At 57.9% G+C, this 18,621-nt stretch overlaps 1 protein-coding gene across 1 annotated transcript in view; it reads right to left on the bottom strand.

Annotated features, from left to right (window-relative positions):
- LOC119096383 (procollagen-lysine,2-oxoglutarate 5-dioxygenase 1-like) overlaps positions 1 to 18,621 on the bottom strand; it is a 31,972-nt gene extending 13,351 nt beyond the window's left edge. Inside the window, 11 exon segments of the mRNA XM_037219255.1 lie at positions 1,917 to 2,042; positions 2,630 to 2,731; positions 4,340 to 4,584; positions 5,004 to 5,065; positions 5,068 to 5,154; positions 5,157 to 5,180; positions 5,183 to 5,221; positions 7,175 to 7,351; positions 8,139 to 8,439; positions 10,443 to 10,531; positions 18,331 to 18,621. Of these exon segments, the coding sequence (XP_037075150.1) occupies positions 1,917 to 2,042; positions 2,630 to 2,731; positions 4,340 to 4,584; positions 5,004 to 5,065; positions 5,068 to 5,154; positions 5,157 to 5,180; positions 5,183 to 5,221; positions 7,175 to 7,351; positions 8,139 to 8,439; positions 10,443 to 10,531; positions 18,331 to 18,412 (1,334 nt within the window). The 5' untranslated portion in view covers positions 18,413 to 18,621.

The following is an 18,621-nucleotide window of genomic DNA, read 5'->3' as shown; positions in this document are numbered from 1 at the left end:
GTCTGCCAGTCCGGTGTGCCGGGCTCAGTCTGCCAGTCCGGTGTACTGAGCTCAGTCTGCCAGTCCGGTGTGCTGGGCTCAGTCTGCCAGTCCGGTGTGCTGGGCTCAGTCTGCCAGTCCGGTGTGCCGGGCTCAGTCAGCCAGTCCGGTGTGCTGGGCTCAGTCTGCCAGTCCGGTGTGCCGGGCTCAGTCAGCCAGTCCGGTGTGCCGGGCTCAGTCAGCCAGTCCGGTGTTGCCGGGCTCAGTCTGCCAATCCGGTGTGCTGGGCTCAGTCTGCCAGTCCGGTGTGCTGGGCTCAGTCTGCCAGTCCGGTGTGCTGGGCTCAGTCTGCTAGTCCGGTGTGCTGGGCTCAGTCTGCCAGTCCGGTGTGCCGGGCTCACTCTGCCAGTCCGGTGTGCTGGGCTCAGTCTGCCAGTCCGGGTTGCTGGGCTCAGTCTGCCAGTTCCGGTGTGCTGGGCTCACTCTGCCAGTCCGGTGTGCTGGGCTCAGTCTGCCAGTCCGGTGTGCCGGGTTCAGTCTGCCAGTCCGGCGTGCTGGGCTCAGTCTGCCAGTCCGGTGTGCTGAGCTCAGTCTGCCAGTCCGGTGTACTGAGCTCAGTCGGCCGGTCCGGTGCACTGAGCTCAGTCGGCCAGTCTGGTGTACTGAGCCCAGTCACCCGTTGAGAGCTCGGGTCTGACCCCAGCGGAGCCCCCGCCACGCGCACCTAGAGCTCGCGGGCGTCACCAGCGCCGCTCTGACACCAGTGCCTGGCCTGGCCTGGCCTGGCCGTGCAGCCTCACATCGGTCCACTGACGGCCCCAGCCAGACCGGCGCTCCGGATCGGAGGGACCAGCCTTCCGGTGGTGCCAGTGATGACTCCCCCCCCCCCCCCCCTGGCAGCCCCGTCTACGTCACCCCCGGCAGTGGCGCGTCAAGTGCCGGCGGCTCTCGTGCGGCGCCACCACGCCACAGTGGCTCCGATCTTTTGCTGCGGCTCGATGGCCAACGCAGTCAGCCAATGAGAGCGCAGAAACGACCGGGGACGCGGGTCGCGATTGGCAGGGAGAGAACGCTCCCCGATGACGCGAAGGAAGTCGCTGGGACCGTATGGATTTGTAGACGCAAGCTTCAGAATGGCAAGGCTGAGTGTAGCGGCCAAATTCCGGCGTATTTGGAGATGCGCGTTCAATTACTATGCTACATGCATGGTATGCGTGTGACGTTGCACACTGCGTACATGTATCCGTGCGTGTGGACAGATGCTCATGTTTAAAACGCACCGTCGCCTCTGACGGCATATCCCCTGCACAGCCTTTGCTGGCTTCAGCAGCCAGAATGCCCCCACGAGTTTGGATGATGCAGATGTAAGATTGCCAAAGCTAGTTATATGCAAAGACAGAATTGTTCACAAAATCCGCGCTGCTCATGCACGCCACAAATGGTTCTACCACCGGCTGTTCGCGTTGCAGTTTCAGAATGCAACGAACCGGTGTCACCCAGTGGATCCAAAATAACGCGGAGACAAGCGTGAGTTTCCGGGATGTGGGGTTCTGGGCGTATACTAATCCATCTGCCCACGCCCTGGGACGCTGCGGCCGCCATCTTTCGCGCGACCACAGCTCGTCAGCACCCCTTGCACGGCCCACAAAACGATGCCACTGGGGGAGTTCACCTCACACCAGAATGAATCCCCCGACGCAGTACGGTATCTCAGCACTAGTAGTAGCTTCAACGAGCGCAAGCGATGGCGCCCTTCACCGACATCTGCGCTGCATACAGTCCTCAGGTTCAGCCTTAAAGCGTCTGCATCGACGATGATGATAATGATTCGGGCTGGAGGGTGCTCCGACTACAATGGTCAAATGGCGTGTCTGTAACGCCTCTCACGCGCCACGCGAGAGGGTAACCCACGGGGCAGCGGCGGCATGGGCACTCACGTGCGGCGGCCCTCCACGATGTCCATGTAGTCGACGGAGCGGGCGTAGAAGCCGTCGGCGGTGAGGGAGCCCCAGAAGTTGCTCCAGGCCTTGTAGGGACGGACGAGCAACGGAGCCACGATGTCCCTGCGGGGGGGGGGGGGGGTGTCGGCGTCGGACGGTGATCAGGGGTCACAACGGCCGTCTGGGGCAGGCCAGACACGGAGAGCTGGGTCAGAGTCTGGACGGGCGAGTGACCAGCAGCCGCGAATGCCACAGGCAGAGATGGATGGTGTCTGTATGATGGACATTTCATCATTCCAGATACGGTCACGCAAACCGGCAACATCGACTGACAAAGAGCACGCGGCGCTGTGTGCGCGGCGCTGTGTGCGCGGCGCTGTGTGCTCCCCGCGCGCGCAGAGGGCGCTGTGTGCATGCAGTTGGTGACACGCTTGTCTCAGGTTAGTGACGACCAACGCCGGTTCTCCCGCAGGCAAGACTGACAAAACAGCTGGTTTTTTCACGAAAGCAGATCACAGAAAAATAAAGGACAGGGGTCTTCGCTAACATAGCTACAGCCGAGGAGTGGAAAAATACTTAATCAGCATACCATGACTGTAGTAATTCCAAGACACGGGAATAAACAACATCAGTCAAGCTTCGAAACACAGCCAGTTTATGTTAAAAAAGACAGATGGACCGTCAGTGTCCCAGACTCCAGTTGATTGTACCTGTTCTGTTCGATCAGCAGCTTCAAGGTGTATGGATTATCCAGCTGAGCGTTGGCATCAATGTTGAAGTAAAAGTCAGCCTTGGTCTTCAAACACTCCTCACTGAAACAGAAACACGTGGTCAACACCAAAAACGCAAGCATTTTGGGCATGGAGACCAAAAAACACATGTTAAAACTATGAACTGAAAAGCTATTTACCATTAACGACACTGACATCACGCACACGAAATGAAACTCAATCGCAACACGGCAAAGCATCCCAAGTCAAAAACCTTAGCTTGGCATGTCTGTTAATCATCACTTATGTGAGAAACAATGAAAGGACTGCATGCGTGCATATAGCATCATGCATTCAGTGATGGACCTACAATTCCGCTTCAGCGCACTGTTGGCGTGGCCATCACGACAAACGACAACACCCGAACGGAACCCTAAAACATCGTTAACACCGATCATAATAATCCCCATCCAGGTCTGTCAAACGGTTCGAGTACAACCACACGTCACGTACAAAGAGCTCGGGTCGCTCCGCCCATCTGCTAGACCAAAACCAACTAAAGCTTTAAACTCCTCCGACGGAGGCGCTAGTGCTGCCGTAGGCCGCCGGCCGCCATGCGGGCGCGAGCCTCGGCGATGAGTCAGGCGGGATGCGGTCAGATCGGGTGACAGCTGCTGCACAAACAGCTGCTGCTGCCAGACGGTGACGAGGCCTCAGAGGCAGCCGCGGTGCCATGACCTCAGTCACCCAACCGCGAACAGACAGAACCCCAGTGGCGAACGAGTGGTCTCCGCTTCAAGACACCTCAAGCACTTTTATTCTTAGAAGTGAATATTACAGTCTATATCTAAACTTCGTGCTGGCAATCAACAATCCTCGCGCAGGAAATACTTAAACCACGACCTCGTGTTGAATTCCGCTGCGCTCGTGGCGGAAATCACGTGGCGTGGCGTGGCTCGCGCGTGGCGAATCAAGGGGCACCAGGGCCAGGGCCTGCTCGTGCTGACGCACGAGCACCAGGGCCTGCCCACCACCAATGGCATGCGCTACATCTTGGTCTCGTTTGTCGACCCCGACGTTTGATTGGCTGGCTGCAGCCGGGCTAGTTATGTGCAGCTACTGTCAGCGTAGCCAGTTGCACACAACAAAACTACACAATGCAAACAGGATGGGAGTGAATGAAGTTATGACTGATGGGAGTGAATAAAGTATGATGGGAGGATCATGAATTACCTGCAGGCACGCGCTGTACTAATACTTAGCCAACCAACGTTAACCATGCAAGTGGAATGAGCACTTTCAGCCGGCTCAAAAACTAGGTTTGCTGTTCTGTGCGAATGAACTTGATAACAAACGTAGAAATGTAAATAAAGGTAAAAACAAAATACAAATCAGGCTAAGAACTTTTAAAAAATTTAAAAAATGCCGCACATGCAGCGTAGCGCTTGGTGTCTTGTAAAGCTGGCATTGGTTGAAAGACGTTCCATAAATGATGGAGCTGCGTGCGAGGGTATGCCTTAGAGATGGTGTACACACGCAAAACACACGCAAAACAATGTACACCTAGACATGAATCCAAATATTTCAGGACTCATCAACCAGCTGTTACTAACCCACCTACCGAGACCTCGTTACGTCTGGCCCTCGCCACCCACCGAGACGCCACCCTCACCAACCCCTCCAGCCCCGACGCAGCGGCGGCGTACTCACATGGCACGGTTCCTGGCATGCCACTCCTTCAGGCCGTCGCTGTGGCCGGCCAGCGTCAACGAGGCGTACTGGGCGCCGTGCTTCTCCGCGAACGCGGCCACCTCCTTGGCGTGGTACTCGACCGCGTTATGGATGAACAGGTGGAGCTTGCTCTTCGGGTAGTGCAGGGCCCGCAGCCGGTCGAAGAACTCCTCCGTGAAGGGCGTCGGCACCTCCAGGAACACGCCCAGGAACACCACCGGGTACTTGTCCGTCTGCGGAGCGGGGCGCGTCGTCAGGCAGCTCGGCTCCCGCTCAGCCGTCCGGACGGTCAGGGTGCGGATCGCCGCGCGAGACGTGTCGAGCCTGCTGGCCGAGACCTGGCCGTGTCCACCGTGGGCGACAGCGCCACCCGGCGGCGACACGGCGCGGGCGTCCGCATCCGGCGCGACACGCCAGACCGACCGTCAATGCATAAATGACTGGATAGATGAGCAAATGATAATATCCAACCGACCAGACCTTGGTTGGCTGGCCTATGAGGCCATTAGCCAGTGTGGCTCATCCACCTAAGTCGACGCCACGGCCTGTCACGCAAACAACCCTACAGATTAGCGCAATTCCGCCAACTGAAAGATCCAGCCTGCAAGGAGCGCGACGCTGCCCTGTCGGCCCCACTCGTGGCGCCGGCGGGCAGCCGGCGCGCGCACCTGGTCACCCAGCTCCAGCTGGTCTCCCAGCAGGCGGTGCGCCCGTCTCGGGGTTCCACGAGTCGGCCAGATAGCTGCCGAGCGTGTTTCGCACCATCTTGGAGGCGCCGTTGCCGTGGATGACAGCGGCACCGTGTTGTAGGCTGTGTTCGCAGGTACGCCTCGCTGCCCTTGAAGCGCAGCTCGACGTCCGCTGAGAACGGCGCCCAGACGTCAGCGGAGGCAAGCGGTGTGTCAGGGAGGTGCCTGCGAGAGGCGCACCAGATGTCGTGGAAGGTGGGAAGCGCCAGAGGAGGCGCCTCGAGAGGCGCCAGACGCAGCGGGAGAGATAGGCAGCGCCAGGGGTGGGCGCCTCGAGAGGCGCGCCAGACGTCAGCGGAAGGTGGGCAGCGCCAGGGAGCGCCTCGAGAGGCGCGCCAGACGTCAGCGGGAGGTTGGCGGCGCCCAAGGGGGAAGCGCCTCGAGAGGCGCGCCAGACGTCAGCGGGAGGAGGGCGCGCCAGGGATGGACACCTCTAGAGGCGCGCCAGACGTCAGCGGGAGGAGGGCAGCGCCAGGGAGGACACCTCTAGAGGCGCGCCAGACGTCAGCGGGAGGAGGGCAGCGCCAGGGTGGACACCTCTAGAGGCGCGCCAGACGTCAGCGGGGGAGGGCGGCGCCAGGGTGGACACCTCTAGAGGCGCGCCAGACGTCAGCGGGGGAGGGCAGCGCCAGGGATGGACACCTCTAGAGGCGCGCCAGACGTCAGCGGGAGGAGGGCAGCGCCAGGGATGGACACCTCTAGAGGCGCGCCAGACGTCAGGGAGGAGGGCGGCGCCAGGGATGGACACCTCTAGAGGCGCCAGACGTCAGCGGGAGGTGGGCAGCGCCAGGGATGGACGCCTCTAGAGGCGCGCCAGACGTCAGCGGGAGGTGGGCAGCGCCAGGGATGGACGCCTCTAGAGGCGCGCCAGACGTCAGCGGGAGGTGGGCGGCGCCAGGGAGGCGTCTCGAGAGACGCGCCAGACGTCAGCGGGAGGAGGGCAGCGCCAGGGATGGACACCTCTAGAGGCGCGCCAGACGTCAGCGGGAGGAGGGCAGCGCCAGGGATGGACAGCTCGAGAGGCGCGCCAGACGTCAGCGGGAGGAGGGCAGGCGCCAGGGGTGGACACTTCGAGAGGCGCGCCAGACGTCAGCGGGAGGAGGGCGGCGCCAGGGATGGACAAGCTCTAGAGACGCGCTAGACGTCAGCGGGAGGAGGGCAGCGCCAGGGATGGACAGCTCGAGAGGCGCGCCAGACGTCAGCGGGAGGAGGGCGGCGCCAGGGATGGACACCTCTAGAGGCGCGCCAGACGTCAGCGGGAGGAGGGCGGCGCCAGGGATGGACACCTCTAGAGGCGCGCTAGACGTCAGCGGGAGGAGGGCGCCAGGGATGGACACCTCAAGAGGCGCACCAGAGGCGAGCAGGGAGGCGGCGACAGCCTCTCTCAGCCAGGACACCAGCAGCACAAAAGTGAAAACGGCAAAGTAAAAGTAGAAGTGCCTGTGTCAGAAGTGTAGGGAGTTGAATACAATAACCGCGCACAAAGCAATGCAAATCAGATGTAGCGAAATTGAAAATGCGGTGCGGAAGACAAGTACATCACGGACACGTAAGTGTCATGAGAGGGCACATGTCGAAAAGCTACGACAATGATGTGGTGGTACAAGACAACTGGTACAGACGCTTCTTGCCAGAGGGTACCAGCTGACATCCCAAAGCGCTCGTCATTGGTGGCCTTCGTCCCGCACCGCCAGAAAGCGCTCTGGCCCAGTACGGCGCTCAGCGCCCAGAAACGTTGGCCTGCTCTAGACCCGGCCAGCAACGACGCGGTCCCGCGCTTTGACGGTGAGCCGGTGCTGTATGCTGACCGGCGTCTCCCCCGCCATGTCACCCATCTGAACTGCCCCCCCCCCCCCCCCCCACACTACGAGCCAATCGTCGATGCGAACTTTGCACGCAATCGACCGTGGCCACACCAACAACGTGCAGACCTGTCAGAGGGCTCCCTGTCCACTTCCTAGATCGTAGCGGCAGCAGGCGGAGTCCCGAGCCGGCGGCGGCAAAGGGCACGCGCCGGACGGGCCCCACCCCGATCGGCGCCGGCGGTAGGCGCCGTCTTGCTCACCCGTGGCACCGTTCAGGTTCTGGAAGATGTTGGCCGTATAGTCCAGCTTGATACCCAGCTTGCTGCGGAGCGCCTTGTTCAGGAAGATCTTGGTGTAGTACAGCTGGTCGTCGCCGCCGTCCTCCAGCGGCTCGTGCGTCACGATCTGGTACAGCTCGGGTGCGTACCCGATGAAGGCTGGGAACGGCGAAGCCCAGGTTAGGAACACCATGCCGAACCACAGCCGAAGACGGTTGCGAAGGCGACAAACACCAAATTGACAGAACTCCAGGCATTCTGAAACCAGTAATGCCCGCGAAAGCGACAAACAAGCACCATATTGACAATACTCCAGCCATTCTGAAACCACTCATGAATGCGAAAGGGACAAACAAAAACCATATTCACAGTACTCCAGGCATTCTGAAACAACCAATGCCTGCGAAACCGACAAACACCATATTCACAGTGCTCCAGACATTCTGAAACCACTAATGCGCCACTATTTTATTATATTATGATTATTAAACCACTATATTATTATTAAACCACTATTTCTCACGTGCTAACAAAACGGGCGCCTACCTAAAGAAGCATACAGAGAAAAACATCGATTGCCAGGTGAACTTGACGTCCGTCATAAAGCGATGGTCTCGCAATCCACTGCTGTTCGAACAGATCCTTGTAACGAGTTCATCTTTGGAGAACTGCTCTGCTTGCACGCACCATTTCCATAAATCAAGATGAAGAAGGATCACTAACTATGGGGCCATGACCTATATTGAAAAGAGAAAAGAGCAGGACAGGACATGAGAAAAGAGCAGGACAAACCGTTTTGCCCTTCTTTACCCAATATTAATATACGACATGAGATTTAAGGGTAGTGGTCCTTTTCAATCATGATGTAAGGTCTGAACTTTACGCCACCAAATTTCCATACACCATACAAACGCGCCGCCGCCCGCTTCCCACGTGCAGCGCTCACCTCCCGAGTTGAGATAGGGCTTGCCCTTCTCCGGCACCGGGTACTGCGAGGCGAGCGTCTTGTCCGGCCAGCAGAAGCCCTCCGTGGAGAACACCACACGCGCCTTCATCTTCAGGAACTCGCGCACGATCTGACTGCCGCGCGCGTTGATGACGACGTCGTAGCTGTCGGTGAACATGATGATTTTGTCCTTGTCCAGCTTGTGCTTCTCCAGCTCGGCACGCAGCAGGTTGACCTTGTGCCCGCCGCCGGCGAAGCGCTTCACGTCGCCGCCGCGCCACTTCTCGCCCATGCCGAGCACCTGGCGACGAGCGCGGACGGGCGTCAGCGGGCGGCGGCGCACCGCTGCTCGGGGGAGGGCTGACCGGAGGCGACGGGGGGGGGGGGGGTTGGACCAGGAGGTCACGAGGTCACGAGGGGGGCTGCACGCAGCGGAGACGGAGTCGCGGCTGCCGCAGGGAGTCACGGCTGGCCTGACTCCCAGACTCGACCCACGAAGCCCCGACGCAGACACACGACGGCCAGCCTACGGAGCTCCCACAGCGGAGATGGATCGCCCCCACGACGCATACCACTCACATTGTAACGCTCATGCCATGCGTTTCGCCGGCCCCGAAATATGACGGGTACTCACGGGGAGAACCAAGGCAATAGGAACCACGCCACTGGCGCTGCGTCTTTCGTAACTTTCAAAAGTTGGAGCGTTGAGCGCAAAATCTAAAAACATACACACAAAATCACGAGTAATAAGCACAGTCCGGAATTTTTTCAAGGTTGCCCAGAATTTTGCTCATGACCGCTCGGTTAATCCCAATCAGACGCATCGGATTGATACACATATACCGGATCCGGTTTCCCGATATCTCCAACTGAGCTGACGACATTTCGCAAAATGTCGTGGAAACTGGTCAAACTCGTGCCTGCGGAGCATTTTAAAACGACTCCGCCGAGCGGGAGCGTGCCACGGGTCCAGTTCTGGTCCCCCGAAGCAAACGAGTCTCGACAGGTTTGAATCGGCGCGTGTCCCGTGCTGATACGCTGATATTCCCACGCACGGAGACGCGGTGTTTTCCCCAGAGGATATGCGCATGCGCGGATTGTGTTCACGTGCGGACATCGTTCTTTTCATGTCCACGCAGCATCGTAGCGCATACAGCGCTATCTCTTTCCACCCATCATCTACAAACGGGTGACCAGGCCCATGTCCACCGCAGCGTACAGAACTTCTTCCGAATAAGGAACAGAAAATCCCGAGGCCGGGGCACTCCTTGCTGAGAAGAAGAGGAGATACTATACACGTAAGGTAGAACAGTACATATATACTCGTATTTTCCAGTCAGTAACGGGAGATTATGATGCACACAAATGCCACTTAACAATGAGAGAGAAATGAAAGAAGTCAGTGCCAAGTACGACCACTGGCACGCCTCTAACGCCAATAAAAACGTCAATGTAACGCAGCAAACCTACGTCTGATTAATGCGCTAAATGGCTTTGGGACAAAGCAGCGTCCTGGTCAAATGCACCCCGCCACCACTGGCGACGGAAGACCGAGCGCGCGTGATGCCAATGGGACGACCGGGGTGCCGGCGTAGTCACTTGGGGTGGCTTCATAGTTAGGGAGAGCGTAATGCTCTGAGCTACTTTTGCATGTCAGCTCTAAGTAGCTCAGAGCATTACACTTAGGGTGACGTCATACTTGGGGAGAGCGTAATGCTCCGAGCTACTTTTGCATGTCAGCTGCACACAAAACGTTGGGTTTTGTCAAAGTTGAGTTTGTTGGCCATATTTCTGCATTTTCCGAATTGTGCTAGCCATGCCCCGCGGAGCGGCCGAGGCACATGTAGTAATCACATAATGCGGGGATCTCGTACACGGAGTGAACAATTTATTGTCACAGGCGGGTCATAGGCCATGATTGTCTATAATCAGTCGTCTAGTGACCTTTTTAGACGCTTGCGAAGTGGACATAAGCCTTATATTCGGGAAAAGTGGGGCGACTTTCTCGTTATATAGTTTCGGAAAAAGCGCAAGTCTTGCGGAACCTTTGTAATTACGTTTCGAAAGCGCGCACTCAGAAGTGTTTGGTTTTAGTGTTACGATGAGACAGTTTGCACACTGAGATGGTTTTGTGTACATTCATTGAGCTGGTATGCGCACGATGACAGCTAATCACACTTGTTTGGCATAATCCGCCAATTCACCCAGACTAACTAACGTACATTACTCCCCCTGGAAACCTCGGCCGCCCACGTGCGGGAAGGTCCGCCACAGTGACCGGCGGCCCCATCCCCCCGCCCGTACCGTGACGGCGATGTCGGCCATAGTGGTCGAGCGGACGTATCTTTTGAAGCCGTCGGTGGCATCGGTCGCCACCGTGATGGCCAGGAGATCTGCAACGGATCAAAGCAGGCGTCAGCTGCCGCGGCGGTGCAGTGGCGCGCTCAGCACCCCACGCAGTGAGAGGGGGGGGGGGGAGGCGGAGCAAGTCGATCATACCTGGGTGGGGGCGGTAGCAGAGGCGCGCTCAACACGGCACGCAGGGAGAGGGGGGGGGGCGGAGCAAGTCGATCATGCCTGGGTGGGGGCGGTGCAGAGACGCGCTCAGCACGGCACGCAGGGAGAGGGGGGGGGGGGGGGGCGGAGCATGTCGATCATGCCTGGGTGAGGGCGGTGCAGAGGCGCGCTCAACACGGCACGCAGGGAGGGGGGGGGGGGGGGCGGAGCAAGTCGATCATGCCTGAGCGGGGGCGGTGCAGAGTCGCGCTCAACACGGCACGCAGGGAGGGGGGAGGGGGCGAGGCAATTCGATCATGCCTGAGCGGGGGCGGTGCGGAGTCGCGCTCAGCACCCCACGCAGAGGGAGGGGGGGGGGGGGAAGCAAGCCGATCATGCCTATGCGGGGGCCGTGCAGAGTCGCGCTCAACATGACACGCAAGGGGAGGGGGGGGGGGGCAGCCAGCCGGGCATGTCGGGCGGAGCAGGGCGGGTCTGGAGGGGAGGGGCAGTGACTGTCGGTCATGTCGGGTGGAGGCGGGAACCAGAGACATCCTAAGCACGCTTGCCTCCGGGGGGGGGGGGGGGGGGGGCAGTAGCCAAACAGGGACAGGGCGGAGCGCGCCGGCACGCTCCGCTTATCTGGCAAGAAAGCAGTGTCGATCAGAAAAAATGGGCAGGGAAGACTTGTGACGAACCCCGAGCACACGCCTCTGCAGCCAATACAGTCCAGAGGAATGGTATCGAAGCAGACCCACACAAACCTGCGCTTGCGAGGTGCTTCTCAAAGCTTTCACGCCCGCACCAACTGGTCGCACCCAGGCCAGTTTCAAGAAACCCAAAGATTTCAGACTGCGATGAGCTGTGAAATCAAACGAATAATCGCGAGACGAGACAATCCACAGGCAGTTGGAGAAAAGCGTGTTCCGACACCAGGACCAAATCTTATCCGAAACTTAGCTGCTCATACGGAGCACTGCAAATACTTTATATAAACGGCCATCGCACACAGAGATGTCACGTCGTCACGTTTTCCCCTCCGATCACGCCTGCAGCTGGGCTCGACGGCGAACCGGCCCCATCTGCCGCCCCGTCCGATCCCCTACGATTATGCCCCTCGTCGGCGTCCCAATCCCTAGGAGACTGAGGAGATTGAGAACACGCGTATCCTTCGGATGTAAGCCGGTCAGTCTCGCAACGGCTGATGGTTTGCACAACAGCTAACAGCTGCTCCGATACCAATGGGGGCACGACGGCATCTGCGTCGTTACAGGCCCCGGTCGTGGCCGAGTGCTGGAGCCGGCGTGGGTGTGCGTCGGTGTCTGTCGTTGAGATGTCCCGAAGCACCGATTGCGTCAGCATACCGCACGCCGTTTCCAACAGCGTTTCGGGCGGCGCTCCGTGAGCTCATATCTCGCCATCTGTTTTGCAGCCAGCGGCGCGCACAGCAACCGCGGTCCAACAAACAGCCACATCACTCTAGCGGACTTCTGCGGACTTGAAAGCAGCTTCCCTCAGTCCTCTTTCACCAGCGTGAGGCTGATTAACCAGACGGCTAGCGCCAGTTGGCCTCACCCGTGTCCATGTCCGCGTACCGTCGCTTTTCTCCCCGCCGTGGCGCGCCGCCTTGGCAGCAGAACGACGTGACCAGGCGTCCAACTCCACCCCCGCCCGCCCCCGCCCCTGCCCGGTCCGCCAATGTGCAGAGCACACGTCTCTCAGCCAGCCAGCCCCCCCCCCCCCCTCCCTGCGGCTCACGCGGCGGCCGCCTCGGCCGGCGAGGGCGGCGGGGGCGGCGGCCGGTCGTGCGGGGAGGGGAGGGGAGAGGAGCAGCAGACGCCGGCGGCCGCGTGCGCCGCCGCCGGCCCGGTTCCACGCGGAAGGCGGCGCCGTTAGCTGCGGCTGACGCAATCGGCCGCGGCCGGCCGCCCGCGGGCCGCGCGCGGATCGGGGCCGCTCAGGCAGACGACGGACGGTTCCTGGTGCCGGCCGCTTCGGCCCACGGCGGCACGTCCGACCAGTGACCGATCAGTGACGTCGATCCGCGGGGCTGCCGGCCCACGGCAGCCCCGCGGATCGGGGCGCTGCAGGCCGGGCGGGGGCGCATGCCGGGTGGGGGCGCAGGCTTGACGGCTTCCTGTCGCGTCGGCCGTAACCAAACAAACCGGCCGGCCGGGGACGTGCCGGCGGCCGGCGGCCGCACCCCGCCGGCGTCTGGGACGCCCTGCCGACGGCCTGAGCCAGCTCGGGCATCGCTGCAGGCGGCCAGCCGTCCGGCGGCCATGCTACTGTGGCAGACACTGGCGATGGAGAGTGAAGCTTGGAAAGGCACGGTGTGGCGTTTTTTTTTTTGCAGCGGCCGTACAAATTTCAAATGTACTAGGTCATTTATTTCGAACGGTTGGCTGTTGACACCTGAAAACATCACATTTGGATTGGCTGAAACTGATATCCTCATTCAGTACAAAAATGGAACACTCCGCGGCAGGCACACAAGTGTAGCCAACGTGAGTATCGCTGCAGAATGGCACAATCCAGTCCGTCAAGTTGTTCTTGACTGGAGCGTTCAATGCGCAGGTTCCAGTCTAAGTTAAAAGTCGTGGCTGGATCTTAACGTTTTCTTTCTCACGCCTCACGAACAACTTTCTTCGTCAAAGATAAAAACGAACCACGAGGCAAGAACGTTCGCCTCTCAGCACAGCATACGAAAGCACAAAAGGCGACAGAACGGGTAATTAGCCTGCTTCTGACGCAGATCGGTACAGATGGGGGGGGGGGGGGGAGGAACAAACACGACGTACCCATTGCTAATTAATATGTCACTGTGACGACCGCTGACAAAGGCATGACCTCTGGACTGAGTGCAGGAGTGACGTCACTTAGGGGCATGATCTCGCAAAACTTGTTGGAGTTTTGGCAAATGTCGCTCAACCGAGGGTACCCGAATGCGTTTTCTTCCGGAAATAAGGAAACTATATTGTATCACTTCAGGAAAATGTCAGCCATATTTCACAGCTTGTTTGTCTTTGCTCACGTTGGTTGCGTTTCGCACGAGCATGTCTCAAGGTCGGAGGGATCTATGTCATGTTAAGACTGAGCCACAAGCCGGTGGCAAGAGCTCGGGCTTCTCCAAGTCAATACGATTTCAGCCTCGCGAAAATCACGCATCCCCCAGATCACGCAGTCGCACAGATCACGTTGCCAAACTGATCACGTAGTCAAACAGACCATGTAGTCACACAGATCAAGAAGGCACACTAATCACGTGGTCATACAGACCCCCTGCGTCACGTGCCCTGGCGCATCCAACTCCAGCTACCGTGCAAACAATATATAGTGCTAGTTGTTCGTAACTTCCCGGTTTTACCCAACGCAGGGCTGCTGGCCACCATACTGCCACGCGGACGGTATTTTACGCGGAAAGACGAGGAGATCGAATCTAGCGAAACGTGTTCCACTTGCACTTTACCTGGAGCAACCAGACAAACCGGATTCCTGGGGGCGGCTTTTTGTCCCCAACAACTTCCGTCATTGCCATCCACCGCAATCCACGCGCCTTATCTTCCGCCATGACGCGGCGTACAAACGCACTACCATGATTGAAAGTGGTTGCACAAAAATTATTTGTGAAGTTAACTATGCGCAAAGTTGCAGCATGCCACGCTAACCATTAGGCGTCGTCCTTTCTTGTTCGCTAATCTTCTTACATTGCAATCTTGCTCAGGGCTTTGTCATTGACTCGGGTGCATTGGTTGGCGAGTACCGGTCGGTGATACTGCCTTACCTTTTTTAAAAATCGTCGGTTTCTCCTTGTTCCAGAAAAAAATACCTTAACGTCTTTTTATGGAGCCCAGTCACGTTTTGCACCACTACGCCAGCATGTGTCTGTATCCCAAGGATGGATCCATAATCCCGTAGGGTTTCAGGGTAAGAGGATTGTGGGCTTTTTATTCCATTACATTGTGGGCTCCCGACAAATGCCTGCCACCATGCAGTACCTACTTGCCTTCCGCATGTGTAGAGGCTAAAACTTTGTAACTTCAGTATAGCGTGAAAACAATTCGACAAAGAAAAAACTTCAAGTTAGCCACACAGAGCTTTCGCAAAACGTACACTACCCGGCGATAAACGCCGTAAATGCAGTCTTCTAGTTAAAACCCCGTGTTCAACACCCGAGCTAAAACAGTTACTGGTCTCTCGCTCCTGGCGCAAGCTGCTGACATCACTGCTGCATGCATTTCCACGACGAACCGCAATCGGCGTTGGGGGGTTACGAGCTGACGCATCCCGGACCGGTTCACGCCCTTCGGTTTCGGTCGCCGAGCAGGGACGCTGGAGCGCGTCTCCCGACCGGTTCGGCCGGCGCTCTGAGCGGCCCCTCCCGGGCCAGCGCGGCGCGGTGCGGCGCGTCCGTCCGTCCGCCAGCTGGGCCGACGGACCGCTAGACGCGTCCGCCTGACCCCGCCGCCGCCGCCTCCGCCGCCTCGTCATTCTGACCGATGACGGTGTCGGATGCCGCTGCGGCGGCGGGCCGGGCGGCGGCGGCGGGGCCGGCCGGCCGGCTGCCGCGCGCGCCACTCCACACTGGGTCAGCGGTGTGCGCGCCTCTGGCCCGGGCCGGCAGCGGACCGCTCGCTCTGCGACACGGCCAGGCAGACAGGCTGGGGCGGACGAATGCAGAGGAATCGGGCTGATTTAGGTACGGCCCTCGGGACTGGTCAGGCGGCAGTCTTGTGGTGCGTACTGCTACGTACGGCTCAAGCTATGAAGCTCGCTCCGAGCGGCGTGGGTAGGCCAGGGCCCTCCGCGCCTGAAACGACCCAGAAACTACCCGGAAAAGGCAATATGCAAGACGCCTTCACAACATGCAGCATCGCAATCCATTCCGCTGATGCCCTCGGACGGAGAATCAGGTTGGGCGTAAGACAGACTTATAATCTGGGTGCAATAGCCGCTGTCAACAGCCGGCTAATGTTCCGAGGCTCAAGGAGAGCCGGTTTGGCACGGTCCGGCGTGCTCACCGATGCAGGGGCCCCGACAGGTGACAATGGTGCTCCCACTTTCCACGCGGCGCGTGTCTTTTTGCTGCCTTTGAGTGGGGCACCGGAAGCGAGCTACTCAAAGACGTGGCCGAAAACTAGGTTCTGGGACCTAACCCGCTTCAAAAGTCTACGCAGCAATGCATGTTTAAGAACCAGCGGTGGCTACAGTGTATGGCCAGGTCCCAGTCCATAAAATACTCGTCGGAATTTATTGCGCTGAATCTCCTGCTTCTGCCTTCTAATTTGCTTACGGACTTAATGAACCAGGTCCACAACACGCTTAAAAACGTATTTCAGGCAAGCATTCTTCGTCTAGCCCGGAAAAAAATTAACTCAGGAGAACGCACATCAAAATACATGATCACTTTACAGTCCGGCCCCTTTGGTACCCCATGGCTGATCTGGCCGCTGACGAGCCGGGCATCCCGACGGCGGCCGGTCCCATACGGCCGCTTCGCAGACGGGGAAGCGACCGGTCCCACACGGCCGCTTCGCAGACAGGGCAGCGGCCGGTCCCACACAGCCGCTTCGCAGACAGGGCAGCGGCCGGTCCCACACAGCCGCTTCGCAGACAGGGAAGCGGCCGGTCCCACACTAGCCGCTTCGCAGGCAGGTAGGCGGCCAGGTCCCGTGACGGTCATGAGAACGCCACGGTCGACTCGAGGCGGGCCGGATCCCGCGCCGACTGTCGTCGCTCGCCCAGCGCGGCGGGTCGGCCTAACGGTGCCACTCAATAGATGCAGGCCGGGTCGCTCGCTACCGCGGCAGGGGCTTCAATGAGGCCACAAGTCCGACGCCCTGACTTGCTGCACCGCACAACGAGGGCTTCCAGCGGCTTTCGGCTCCAATCATCCCCATCCCAGGTCTGTTTCGGTGTCAGCTTCCAGCGCGTGCTGCATTCGCTCGACTCATGATGCCATCTTCGGAATAGTTGGCGGCTTCTGCTACCTATTGACATTGCTGCCTTACTACCACAAGATGCGCGATGACCAGACAACATCCATCAGCTAAATACGTAGACGTTGGAGCAAGATCAGATGCAAACAGTGAAAAAAACTGCTTAAGATCTATCCAGACATCAAGGTGATGTCAGTGCGATATGACTCCGCCCGATCCAAGCCGGTCTCTCTCACCGTTAAACCGACCCAAGCCGCCTGCTCGGCCGCCTGATGCCTCTCTCCTCTCCCCCGAGCAGCTCCGTGCGGCGCCCCTCTGTGGTGGCGGCCCTCGCCCGCACCACGCGCGGCCGGCGGCGAGCCGGCCCGACCATCACGGCACGAACGTGGCGTGGGAAGCTCACGATCCCCACACGTCGCCAACATGGAATGTGCCATTCTCGCCACGGCTGGCTTAAAAACAGCGCAGAACAGGCTTTTAAGCGTTTTTTCGTTTCGTTGGGCCTAGCGTTTCATCGCCACGCTGATTATTTGGCGGTCGGTTTGAAATGCACTGGCGCAGGTCACGACCGAGAGGAAGACCTTGCGATCAACAACAGGGGTCCTGGTACAACAGCCACCCTGAATGTCGGGAGCCATGTGATGGTAGCACACCCGGGACAGGGTAGCGCGGCGAGGTCGACGAAGTGAAGGGAGTTTTCACCCTGATAATTTCGATCAAATTATGAGGGATGTGGCCTGGTTATCCTGATCACATGGTGGAGGTTATGGCACAGAAGGAGATGATCATGTGATGATGGAGGCCCAGGGCTGGTCTGAAGATTTGGTGGTGACATTGCCATGTAAGCAAGCAGATCTTGAGAGCATCTAAAGCATGTGTATATTACAAATAGCACCACAAACTTTTTCACCCAAAACTTGTCTGTGGAAAGGAAGCAATGCTCCTCATAGGATGACTGCTCTATCAGAGAAGATATTCCTGCCAAAGTAGATAAGCAATCTACATATTCTATGACACATGCAGCATTTTCACAAGCAACCTTCTGTACAAAGCTGTAACTTCATGTTCAGCAATTATGCTTATCACCAATTTGCACTGAAATATTGGGTTTAGGAACTGCATCTAAGAAATGGAAAACAGCTAAAGATAAAAATGAGCTAAGAATATGTCTAAATTTGACAGGCAATCTAACTTTACTTGAACTTTGATATACACCCCACTCTTTTCTCAGGTAACAATGATGCATAAAAATTTTTATTACAAGCATGATTACACAACAGAAAGGTGTCAGCTGCAGCAATCTGCTTTCACATAATCATGTGATCATATATGAACCCATGCTATAAGCTTTAGATATGGGATGCAATTTTGAAGCAGCACCATGGCCCACAGAATATGTGCAACACAGCATAGTGAGACCTGAAGTTTGTAGGCAATGCCCACTGGGCATGTAGTGCAGCACAGCACTATTATTGCAGACAACCAGGCATACAGAATACATTTTGAAGGGGAGGGAGGATGTCTGGAACTAACTCTCCAGCCATCCTTCCCATTTTGGCACTTCCATCTCACACTTATCTTCAGTTATTTTTTTCTGGTTGAGATGACATCATGCATATTATGTACAACGATATGCACTGAAAACATTTCACATGAATACCTAAAGCAAGCAGGTTAGGTACTATGTGATCAGAGAAGGATATTGGGTATAGCTGGAAAATCTGATGAGCAGATATGAAATGCAAGAAATCACTCACCATCACTTTTTTGTGAAGAACATTGAGACTCAGGCAGCAGCACACACGAGATTAGCACCACTAAGGCACAAAACGCCCTCATCTTGCTCTTGCACAGCAATCAGAACTAGTGAAAACAGATAAAGGCTTCACTCTTCTTACTGTACCCTTGCTGGAGCAAAATTAGAGCTGCGAGACAATCTCACTCGCTTCAACCCTCACCAAATACCAGCCCCACCACCCAGCTCCACACTCCGCTCCTCCACACAGGGGCGAGTGCGGCGAGCGGGTAGTGAACGAGATCGCAGACGC

The sequence above is a fragment of the Pollicipes pollicipes genome, unplaced genomic scaffold (genome assembly GCF_011947565.3).
Source record: "Pollicipes pollicipes isolate AB1234 unplaced genomic scaffold, Ppol_2.1 Scaffold_4295;HRSCAF=5057_pilon_pilon_pilon, whole genome shotgun sequence".
NCBI classification, from domain to species: domain Eukaryota; kingdom Metazoa; phylum Arthropoda; class Thecostraca; order Pollicipedomorpha; family Pollicipedidae; genus Pollicipes; species Pollicipes pollicipes.
This window is presented reverse-complemented; position numbering and strand designations above follow the sequence as displayed.